The sequence below is a fragment of the Alligator mississippiensis genome, chromosome 6, assembly GCF_030867095.1.
Source record: "Alligator mississippiensis isolate rAllMis1 chromosome 6, rAllMis1, whole genome shotgun sequence".
Taxonomy (NCBI): domain Eukaryota; kingdom Metazoa; phylum Chordata; order Crocodylia; family Alligatoridae; genus Alligator; species Alligator mississippiensis.
Window position 1 is genome coordinate 89,786,348 of NC_081829.1, and position 12,318 is coordinate 89,798,665.

Here is a 12,318-nt window from a genome sequence, read left to right on the forward strand (position 1 = left end):
CTTTGGGGCTTCTGGGGGCTTGTGGCAGAGCCCCCCACGCAGTGTGGGGCAGTGGGGGGCACTGGGGATTACCCCTCCACCTGGCAGGAGCCAGTGAGTGCAGGGCTTTTTTTTTTTTTTTAAGAGCCAGGAGCTGGGGCCGGGTGGGGCAGCCATTGACAGGGCTGTCAACGTAGACAAATGCAGGGTGCTGCACCTTGGGAGAAGGAATCGACAGCATACATACAGGCTGGGGAGCTCCCCTCTTGAAAGCACAGAGGCAGAAAGGGATCTTGGAGTCAATATTGACTCCAAGATGAACATGAGCCGCCAATGCCAGACCGCAGCCAGCAAGGCCAGCCATACCTTGTCATGCATCCAAAGGTGCATCTCAAGCTGGTCCAGAGAAGTGATACCCCCCCTCTATGCGACTTTGGTCAGGCCACAGTTGGAGTACTGCGTCCAGTTCTTGGCGCCACACTTCAAAAGAGATGTGGCCAGCCTGGAGAGGGTTCAGAGGAGGGCCACCTGCTTGGTGAGAGGGCAGCAGGACAGGCCCTACAAGGAGAGACTGAAGGACCTGAACCTGTTCAGCCTCAGCAAGAGGAGACTGAGGGGGGACCTGGTGGCTGCCTATAAGCTCATGAGGGGGGATCAACAGCAAATAGGCAGAGCCCTTTTCTCCCCAGCACCACCTGGGGTGACAAGGAACATTGATCATAAGCTGATGGAGAATAGGTTTAGGTTAGAGATCAGAAGGCAATATTTTACAGTTAGGGTGGCCAAAATCTGGAACCAACTTCCCAGGGAAGTGGTCCTTGCCCCTACCTTGGGCAAATTCAAGAAGAGGTTGGACGATCACCTGTCTGGGGTCTTGTGAACCCAGCATTCATTCCTACCTGTGGCAGGGGGTCAAGCTAAATGATCTGTTCAGGTACCTCCTGACCCTAGCTACTATGAAACTATGAGAGTGGGTAGGGGATGGGGCCTGTCTGATTCAGAGATTTGGCCAATTTGGCAGCGACCGAATCTCCAAATCGGATTCGGCCGAATCAGTTTGGAACAGTGATTCAAATCACCGAATCGAGTCACTGTCCCCCGAACTGGCCAAATCTGAAGCGAATACTAGCCACTGCACACAGGCCTAGTAACCAATGCTTAGTGCATTTTGATGAGCAGTGGAAAATCCAGGTGTAATTCTCCTGAGGGGCTTTGAACACGCATCTTCTACTGCCCAAGAGAGTGTCCTAACCACCAGGCAATAGGCTACTGTAGGCAGGATAACGCTCCATCCCTCCTACTGAAATTGGGCAGTAGAGAGTGTAACATTCACTGGGCCAGAAAGAGAGCACAAGAGGGAGCCTTGACTTTGTAGCTTAGTGATCAGGGCGTCTCCCTAGGAAGCAGAGATGACCTGGATCCTGCTCCCAGGCATGGCCCCTTATTTTATCTAATGACTGTTTCACGTGAAATGAAGGAGCCCACACCTCCTTATTCCTATTCTCATTGGTAAAAGCCTCAGTGATTTAGGAGCTTAAGTCATAATCACTTTTGCAAATAAGACTTCGATTCTTATGATATTTAGGCATGTTTGAAAATGTTACCCTGCTTACTATGGAGTAGGACCATCTTCCTCCCATTAGTCTTCTGAATGGTGCATTTTGAAAGTAATTTAAATGCCAGAGAAATGGAGAAGGAGTCAGCAGGCAGAGCTGGCCCGAGCAGGGTGTGAGGCCCAGGGCAAATCGGCCCATACGGGGCCCCACCCCCACTCTGATCCCATGCACCCTGGACCCGAAGAAGCTGCCACCATCATCGGCAGCAGCGGATTTGGCAGGGGTGCCGAGCGGCTGGACGTGAAGCCGTGGGCAGGGGCACAGAGTCGCCGCAGCCACTCCACCCAGCTCCGCGGGGCCCGGGGCGGTTACCTCGATTCACACCCTCCTAGGGACAGTCCTGTCAGCAGGGCAGTACTAGGGGAAAGAAAACAAGTTACAAAGGTGACACTTAAAAATACATCAGTAAGGAGTTAACATTTACTGAGCTGTAACCAGCTCATGCAAGTGAGTCAGAAATAGAATTAACTCACTCTTGTATTGATTTAACAAACATTTTCTGGGCATCCTGCCTACACCTCACAAGTTACTCCAAGAACAGAATTGCCTTCTATGCCAGCCTGATGTTGTTTGCATCCGTAGATCTCCTGGGCCTGTTTTATTTTCCTTATATGCTTGCAGTGGCATAGAGGTTGGATGCTACTGTTACTGAAATACTGAAATAGTCACATTTTTGGGGGGTTGCATTAACATTAATCCAGATGAGCAGACTGGATGGAAAATTGACTCTTTCAGGAGGCAGCTGAATGTAAGGGATGCTGCAAGGAGGTGGCAAGGAACATCCTTGGTAAACAGAAGGCAAAAAATACATTCCTCCTGCTAATCATGACATTGCTATAGGAAAGCAGACTCAGTGTGCTGTGGGCAGGCTGATGCTGTAATCTGAATTTCTGATGAAGTCATGCTATAGCACTGCGGTTCACAGTTTGCTGTTAAAATGAAAACGGCCTTCCTTTTTTTTATTTGTTTTTATTTTTTTTTGCAGCGTGGATTTTGTGAAATGGTCTTCTCAAGGAATGCTAAGGATGAGTCCAGATGCCATGAATGCCCTTTTCAAACCTACGATTGACCAGATTATTCAACATCTTAGTACGTATAAAGCTGCAATTGTTTCTTGATTGGGTTGAGGCTGTGGCCTGAATTATTCAAATACCCACCTAAAAAGCTACCTGCCTGCAATGAATAAAGGTAGCCTAATAAGGGGAGTTAGGCTTAATAGGGTGGTGAGTCCCACCTAGTATGCCACAAATGGTGGCAAGGAATTCAGTTTCTGAAGATGCCTGGGAAGGGTTGCTTGAAGTCAGGTAACATCTTTAATCGATACTTTTTTAGCTGTTCTGTAGCTGTGGACATGTCTACAAGTTCATTAATGTGCCTTAGATACTGCGTGTTTAGTTTAGTACTTCCGTAATAAAGTAATAATTAAATGTGCAGTACCTAAAGTTACTGTACAGTAGCACCAGCACATTAACCTAATAACACTGTGCACTAGGCTATTAGCACGGTTTGTGCTGTGACACGCTACTGCTCAGTGTTATTAGGCTAATGCGCAGTAAGCATCCCATGTAGATGCGCCCAGTATTTATTATTCACTTGAGTTTTCAGAAATACAAAGCTTTAGAAGACTGAAATGCACTGATTACCCCAGATCCTGGGTTTTTTTGTTTTGGTTTTTTTTGGTTCAGAAAGAATACAAATTAATGGCAGGAAGATTAAAAAAGAATTACTTATTAGGACAGTGCAGGACTTTCAATGTATTCTTTATTGCTTTGCCCAGTATTTAAATTCTCAGTTGAATATGCTTGAACCCAGGGGGATATAATATATAAAGTCAGCATAAGAACATTTTTCTAACACTAAGCTCTGTCTAGGCTGTAAATTTGGAGCGTAGTATCCAATTTGATCATCCTATATGAAAAAATAGTTAATTTAGAAATAGCATAGCGTAAGGCAGCTAATACAAAGTAGTTTATGTGTGAGTAAAGGGGGAGAGAACTAAAATTATACAGTCTTGACAGGTAAGTGAGGCAACGTGACTGAAGTATTTAAACTAGCTGGGTGATGATAAAATTAGACTACATGAAATTCATAGCAAGGCCAGACCTGGGGACACCGTTTTCAGTTCAGAGGTAACATCTGTAAGGATTTAAGGAAGCCCTGTTTTTCAGCTGGAACACCTGTCATTTGAGATTCTGGGGTCAGGAATAGTAATATCATTTAAAATTGGGTGATTGTGTAGAATTCAATAAAAGAGGCTTTTATTGGGGATACCTGACTGCTATTTTGAGTGTCAGGAGAGCAGAAGATTTTACCTGCCTGTGAATTGTTTTGCGCAGGAATGCAAAGCCAGCTTTTGAATGCATATATGCCTTAAATATTTCTTTTGTTTTGAGTGATGTTCCCCATTCAGGGACATATTCCCCATTTGGGGCAATCACGCATGACCGTCGAATGGTTCAGAACGGACTCTGTTTCTCTGTCTAGGCAATGTGTTTGAAAAGCCAGAAGTGACCAGTGTCAAGTTTCTGTTCCTGGTGGGGGGATTTGCAGAGTCCCCCTTGCTTCAACAAGCTATCCAAGCGGCTTTCGGTTCAAAGTGCCGCGTCATCATTCCTCAGGATGTAGGGCTCACTATCCTCAAGGGAGCGGTCCTCTTTGGCCTAGACCCTGCCGTCATCAAAGTGCGCCGTTCCCCTCTGACTTATGGAGTTGGCGTTCTGAACCGGTTTGTGGAAGGAAAGCACCCGCCGGAGAAGCTGCTGGTTAAAGACGGCACACGCTGGTGCACTGACGTCTTTGACAAATTTATCTCCGCTGACCAATCTGTCGCTCTTGGAGAAACTGTGACCCGCAGTTACACGCCTGCCAAACCTTCCCAGCTGGTAATAGTGATCAATATCTACAGCTCTGAACAAGATAACGTTAGTTTCATCAGTGAATCGGGAGTCAAAAAGTGCGGCACGCTTCGTCTGGATCTCACAGGAACTGATATTTCTGTGCCAAGTCGGAGGGAGATCAAAACGCTAATGCAGTTTGGGGACACTGAGATCAAAGCCATGGCCATTGATGTTGCCACCTCTAAAAGTGTCAAAGTTGGTATTGATTTCTTAAATTACTAACCATCCTCTTTCATACCCCGCAGCCAATCTGTGACACTATTATTTCAGTATTCCATTTTTTGACTTTCATATATAACACTTGAATTTCAGCAGGCTGAGAACAGCCAAGAGGTAGGGATATATCAGCGGGGTTTTTTTGTTTTGGTGGGTTTTTTGCCCTTGAATGAGCTAAAATGGGTTTTGAAAGGCTCCCAAGTGATTTACAAACACATATCCTCTTGGATGTAAATGTTCCTAAATCACGAGAGTGCACTTAAAATCCTGTCCTAATTAAATAGTATGAGCTATCAGGTGCTAAAGGATTAAACTGAATATTCCAAACTGATTACCAGGGTTGTTATGGAGATTAATTATCTGAAGAGTGCAGTCTTAACAATGAAACAAATTCTTAGCTTGCAGCAAGTATTTTCAGCCTGTAGGCCAAAGGTATGGTTCCTGAATCCATAGTTAAGCAGATGAAGAAAAGTGGGCAACTTTTAAAGGTACTGACTACCTGCAGTTCCCACTGACTTCATTGCAAATGATGGCAAGTGCTTGGCAGTTCTGAGAACTAGGTCTTTTTATTTTGGGTTCCCAATTATGGATTTAGGGGAGTCTAACATGATGTAGTCAAGTTTGAAAATGTTGGCCTTTCAGAAGGCCAACTACTGTTTGTCCAGGCTCCGAATTTCCTATTTCTCTGATAACAATGGAACTTGCCATTTCAGGGTCTTTCTATTTATGTTTATTAGAGCAATCTGAAGGCTGACTGCATTTCCTTTTATAGTTAATGTCCTATTGATTTTTTTTGGAAGCGTGCTCAGTTGCGGACTTTTGTGGAAGATTATGTGAGCGAAAAGGAGGACAGTTTTCTAAGCTCAAAATTGTTACTTTAAAATTATTAACACAAGCTTTTGTTGAAGAAAATCTATTTAGAGGGTGTGCTGAACAAAATGATGAGGGAGACAGGGGACCAAGACCCCAAGGCAGCAATGGGCATCGGCCAGATACTACTCGTAGTCTGATCAGGGTCTCGCATCTCTAATGCAAGTGAAGTACGGTACTAGCTCTGGTGTCACTTTGCTTTCCACGTTGCATGTTTTCCTGAGAGCGCTACCACATTTGCACACTGGGAGCACCAACTCCAGGGAGATTGGTCACTTCTGCAGTTCTTCATCTGTACCAGCAATGAACTAGGAATTTCAGATTGAAATCCAAGTTTAAGAGTTTGGACAAGTCTGTAGTATTGGGTGAAAACTGCGGACTGTTTAGCATTTTGTTCTTTAAACAAGGCTGCCATTTCACCTGCTGGAATTCATTATACTTTCCAGACATTGAAAGAGTAATTTTTTCACCAACCCCTCTTCTTTTAACCCAGCAGGGGTTAATACTATATAAACCGTTGTTGCAATTGTTTGAGAATGGAACCTTTCTCAGTCACTTCAATAATCCTGCACCACTTACCTGAGCACATTGAACTTCCCTGGAAGTTTTGCCTGAGTAAGAAGTGCTGGATTGGATCCATGGATTTTGCCCTTGAATTCTTTGCAACTCTTGCAGAATTCCCTAAGTACGATGTGAAAAAACCATTGTACTGAATTAAATATAAAAAAGGGACTGGAGAATGCTAGTCACATTACCTGGCTGGATATTTCTTATATAATTACAAAGTGTGCTTGCTAGCATTCTGTTTCCTGCTGCCTGCTACGCTTAAAAAGCTAAATATTAGATTTTGTGCGTGTGTGTGTGCGTGTGTGTTGCCTTCCACGGTTTACAAACAAGAGAAACTTTAAGATGAGTTATGAACAATATAATTTTATGTATATACAATATTTAAATATTGTACAGACTCTTTCTTTCTACAGTGCTATTTTCTTGTATAAAAATGCTCTTTGCCTCTGTTGATTTCATTCAGCTGTTAATTTTAAATAACATAGTTTCTCAATCACCTTCCGTAATTATAGGCTTTTAAAGATGGCAAGATATGAAATGTAAAAGGCTGATCTTATAATAATGGGAAAGAAATGCTGGTGTGTCAGAGTACAGCATTCGTTCTGCAATGCGAGTCATACCAGTTGAGCGTACGGTACAGACCCGCTAGTCTGTTCCTGGGATTTTTGTTTCCTTTTTTCATAATTTCATTTTGAACAGTTCATCATAATAATGGGTGAATTCTCCTGTAAAATATGTGAACATAGAGCACTTTTGCTCTGGGCATTTAGATGTTTTGATGGGTCCTTCCACGGCCTTCCCCTCCGTAAGTAGGTAACACTCATGTCCAAGTGAGTTCATGCTAGCTGAGGAATTGACCCCAAGACTTTCGAATAGTGCCAAAATACAACTTTACAAAAAGAAAAGCAGGTTTTACTTGCTTGGCATCCTGCATTAATCTACGTGGGTCTGATGCTCCATGGACTTGTACCCTGAGCAGCTCCTCTGAGGTTAAAGATTTTATGTGGCCTTTCAGTGCTGAATTTAGCCTCATGGCTTCTTCTGCTATATGCATGTGACACCCACTCAGTGGAGTGCCACAGGATTGAAATTTGGCCCAGTATTTAAGTGTAATGTTTTTTCAGCCTGCCTGCAATGAATAAAGGTAGCTTGTGTATCATCAGAAGTATAGCACAGGACTGGCAGTGATTCTTAGCAATTTTTATACTCACCTTTTAAAAGTCAGACTTGTGCTCAGGTTTTTGTTGCTTAATGGACTCCAGTGTAGTTGCTATAAAATGAGATTTTGTAGTTTTTCATTCACTATCCTCTTTCAGTCTGAAAGGAGCACTGTTAAACTTATTTTTGCAGCTGTGGGGACTGCAGAGGAAACTGCCACCCACTCCTTATATTTTCCCTCTTCCCCCCCCAAAACAAAAAGATAGAAAATCTATTTTATCTTTTTAACAGGAACTCTTAGAAGACTGTTACACAATGTGCCGTAGTTTATAGGCCTTTGAAACAACGTAAAGCTAAGTGGCACGTAGATGTCTACTTGGACACCACAAGTTGAACCATTTGTTAGGATGGTAAAATTAGTATTAAATTTAATGGGAAGCAGATGTTTCTAGAATAGATATTCAGGTGTATTCTGTAGGATATTCCCTCAGACGTGTTTATCAATAGGAATTTCAGATGATATTGTACAGGGACAAACCCTGCAGCAGTCCTTAGGTAAAAGTTCTTCAACTTCAAGGGAGCTTTGCCTGAGTAAGAATTTGCAGGTTTGGTCCAAAGTAGCGTAGTTCTAGTTAGCAGCTAGTGGAGGTTGAAGCTGGTAAATGTGCAATGATGGCTAGGACAGCAAACACTGGTATTCTCATACCAATTTTTATATACAGGAGATTTAATGCATTATTATGAGAGCCTAGTTACATAATGCAGAGATTTAATAGCTGAGATATGCTGCATATTTATACTACCAAGTGGCTTGAGCGGATGAATAGTATAAAAGTTGTTGGGCATAATGTCACAATACTCACCTGCTTGGAATATTCCTAAACTATATTATAAAACCATTGTGGTCTTGTTCACCTCTGTGCAAGAGCAACTCAAATTTCACTGGCCCTTGGAGCAGTTCACAACTTGTCAGGATTGTATCTGAATACTCTTGTGTCTTCAAAGATGTCAAATAAAATACAATACAGCTCTGGATTACGTGTTACAGTGTTTTATTATTACAGTTCATGGGGGCTTTTTACATGGACTTAGTCCTAAAAATGCTCAGGCTGCCTTTTTTTATAATGTGCTTTTTAACATACCATATATATATATATATATATATATATATATATATATATATATATATATATATATATAGGAATGCACTACTTCTGCTCTTGATTATTTCTTAATATATGTATTAGAGCAAAGGCAGCCAAGCTACATATGCTGTAGATTATTAGGAGGCCTGCATGGACTGCTTCACTCCTAAGTATATTACTGAGGCTAAAATTGCTTTCAGATACTGTCGTTGCCAAAAAATTGGATTATGTTATTTTATATACAGCAAAGATACTATGAACAGTGTGAGAGAGCTGGGAAATCATTGGCAATGCAATTGAAGGAGCAACAGGTAGGCATCGTAGGGCATTAATTAAAAATCCTCAAGATACTAATTTGAGGTTGCCTCAAACCTCAGAATCCGTATCAGGATTATAAAGAGCTCCACATTCAGTGGCTTCATGTATGTATTTATACTTGTACCCAAGTTCAGGGGCCAGAGGGTTTGTTTTGACCGTCGTTGTGTCCTTTTACAAATCTGTTTCAGTCACTGATCTTAAATTCAAGCATCCTGAATTTTAAGTCTGTTATTTAGCTGAGTCTTATGACCCAACAATGTATTCAGAATACTATATTTCTGTGCACTGAACTGAGCTGCTTGCTGCCCCTGCAAAACAAATTGGGAATGTTAATGTTTACACGAGTTGCCAAATAGGAGTAAAAACATCCATAACCGAAGCAGAGAGCCAGGCTGAGATTGTGTTTCAGATCTAAGCTGCACCTGGATGTAATGAAGAAGGGAAGCTGCAGGTAACGCTGCAGCTTTCTCACTAAATGCCAGTCCTAGTGTGATCTCGATCCCGGGCACCTCTTATCTCTCAGCTTGCCCCATCATACCCATGCCTCCTAATCTTGAAGAGTGGGATGCAGCTTGCTTTCAGTACACCACGGAAAGCGAAGTGCAGATAGTAAGCCCTGTCTACAGAAGATAATTGGAGTCCAATGGCCCCCAATCTTCAACTCTAGTGAGGCACCACACCGGTCAGTAAAACAGATTAATATTAAATTGACCTGAAATAAGACATTTAGATTTTGTTCAACAAAATGAATCATCTCAATATGAGTCAACCTAATGGAAAATTTAAACATTTTGACATGGAAAGCATGTCTTTTGTGCAACCTTAATTTTCTATTTGGGGAGGGGGGGAACATTTGGGTGAACACTTCGTGACGAATGGCAATAAGGATTTCTTTGGCTTGAATTTTACCTGAATGCAAGGAGTTTGACAATTGTCCTATTTTTTTTGTTTTATCCATTTTTTACCATTTCAGAACTTCACTGATTTAACTGGAAAACGCAAAAATGTTGTAAAATGTGGAGCCAAAAACATTTTTTGGCAATTATTACATGATTCTGTCCCACCCCCCAGCGACAGAGGCCGGGTGGGGCCTGACATGGATTAGATAATGGAAATCTTGGCAGTACCTACACCTGGCCCTTCCATGGGATTACCTGGATTCAAACCAAAATGTAAATTTACATTCAAACTTCTGCCAAAGAAGCCGTCAAAGAATTTGGGCAAAATGTTGCCACAGGGAACCCTTACCTTGTGAACGTCTCATTAAGGATGAAAATGAATAAATGTGTTTCACTCCCAGTGCTGCAGGCAGCACCTCTCATCAGTAAAGCTAGGCATCTTCCAGCTCTTGATGCTGCAGGCTGCATTTCCGCTCTCATTAGCACCATGGCTAATCCTGTACTTGTGCTGGGGCCGTTCAATGAAACAGCAGCGACTGTGGGATGTGTGTGCCCAGCAAAGCAGCAGCTGCCAGCTCAGTGTTAAAGATACCCCATCTGCTGGCAAAAACCCCCAGGCTACCCTATGCCCTTCCTGCCTTGAAGTAACATTGGGGAAACACCTAGGTCTTTCCCAAGCTGGTGGTTCAGTCATCGAGGCAGCCAACAGTGACCATCCTGCAGCTGGGGGAGACACACAGTCCCAGCCGCGGGTCACAATGGGGCTGAGGTCACAATGCCCGGGCCCCGCCGGGCAGCAACGCTGAACAGGGACTGACTTGCAGCAGCTTTGCTCCGCAGGGCACCCTGCCCTGCCAGAGCCCCCCGTGTCCCCTCCGGTGCCTGCAGCCCCCAGCACAGCTCCTCTGCGCTGCTTTTCACCCCTGCCTCCTGCCTGCTCAGGTGGTTCTCCGTTCTTGCGCCTCCTTTGGGTGAGTCCCAGGTTGAAACTCCAGGCTCCGCAGCCCAGGGGCCTTTCCAATTGTGGGGAGCAGGTGCCTCCTCATCCAAAAGGGAGGGTGGTTTAATTACAAAAAAAAATTAAAAATCCCTTAAAACAATGGGTGTTTTCTTCTCTCGGGAGTCTAGTGCCCGCTTTCTCTGGCTGCTATGGGCTAGAGAACGAGAAGAAAAATCCAAATTAGCCACCCAGGTCCAGAGTAAGAACTTGGTCCTAGGCTCTCTTAGGCAGGGGTTGCAGCTCGCTGCACATCTGCATCCCCACAGCTGGCCAGGCTCGGAGACATCGCCTCAGGGCTGCTCCTGTTGAAGTGTTGGCCGGTCCAGATGCAAATGATGCAGCCTTTCCGAGTGAACTATATGGGCTCTTCAATATTATTAATATGCAGCAATGTTTCCTTAAGTTACTCTGCAGTTCAGCTCTTCCTCAGGCACTTCTCTTGGCTTTAAAATGATTATTAAATTGTAGCTATCCAGTTCCATTCGCCCTGGCTCTGACCCCCATGTTGCGACGTAACCAAGGGCTCTAGGGCAGTGGTTCTCAACCTTTTTTGTATAAGAATCCATTTTTTGTCCCAGTGCCCCTCACTCCTGACCCACGGCCCCCAGCCCCGCAGTATGTAGGGCAGGGGGGAGCAAGCATCCCCTTGCAGGCTGGAGCTCTGTCAGCCTGCAAGACTAAAGCCGCTGATTTCCCATATTCTGCTTTAAAGGAGAATCCATTTTTAAAGTTTGTTCACAACTGTTTCATATATTCCTGCGACCCTCTTTTGGGTTGTGACCCGCAGGTTGAGAAACGTTGCTCTAGGGTTCAGCACAATGGGATACAGCTGTTGCTTAATGCCGCTGCATACCGCACCTCAGGCCTGGAGGTGAAGAACATAGCCAATATAAAGGACCATTTTTTTCCATAACAATTATTCAGTCATTTTTTTCCCCCCAAAAACAGTCATTCAGGCACCAATGTGAACATGTCTGTTCCTACAGAAAGTGCTTTGGGAGCCTGCTGTTTTTCCCAGGTAAAAGGGTGTGCTGTTGCTGGGCCACTCCAAAACTAGACACCAGAGCTGGGCAAAGTGCAAGTGCCAAGCAGGCACTATTTGCAAAATCCTTTGATGATTCTGTGGGCTGTTAACAAGTGCGATCTTGCTTACCAGGTTTTGATGCCAGTGTATATCCTTTGAGGTTAATAAACTTCTGATTTACGGTACTGTGAGTGAGGTTTTTTATAATTTTTTATGCTATGAGCATGCACTGACGGGTATGTAACACATGTAATGTGAAAATGCAGCGGTGTGGCCAAGACATCACTATTCTACCACAGGTCTCGCACTTAAATACTGGCTTCTGCATCTGTAGAAGAAAATCATTCTGCTGGTGGTGTTGGTTGCACCCTCTTTTTTCACTCCAGTGTTACGTGTGGCATAAGTGTCAGCAGAGGTAAAGGTAGTAGGCACTGCTCTTTATTACAGCTGCAGTGCAGTTGTTTCCTTGCCCATATGTCACCCTGTTGTCTTTATTCCTAATGTGTAGCTGACACTTGAACTTCCTCACTTTCAGGCTGTTGTTCGGGCTGTCTTTCCCTAGAGCCGTTCCCTTCTCTCTCACATCGTTGCCTTAAGGTTAAATTTTACTTTGTAATCATATCCTTCTC

General features: G+C 43.7%; 1 protein-coding gene across 3 annotated transcripts in view; it reads left to right on the top strand.

Moving 5' to 3' along the window:
* Positions 1 to 8,338, top strand: part of HSPA12A (heat shock protein family A (Hsp70) member 12A) — a 103,148-nt gene extending 94,810 nt beyond the window's left edge. For all 3 annotated transcript variants that reach the window (XM_019485921.2, XM_059730098.1, XM_014594633.3), the window contains 2 exons: positions 2,581 to 2,684; positions 4,080 to 8,338. In XM_019485921.2, coding sequence (XP_019341466.1) covers positions 2,581 to 2,684; positions 4,080 to 4,714 — 739 coding nt within the window. In that variant the 3' untranslated portion in view covers positions 4,715 to 8,338. The remainder of the gene's footprint in view (positions 1 to 2,580; positions 2,685 to 4,079) is intronic.
* Positions 8,339 to 12,318: the final 3,980 nt, after the last annotated feature.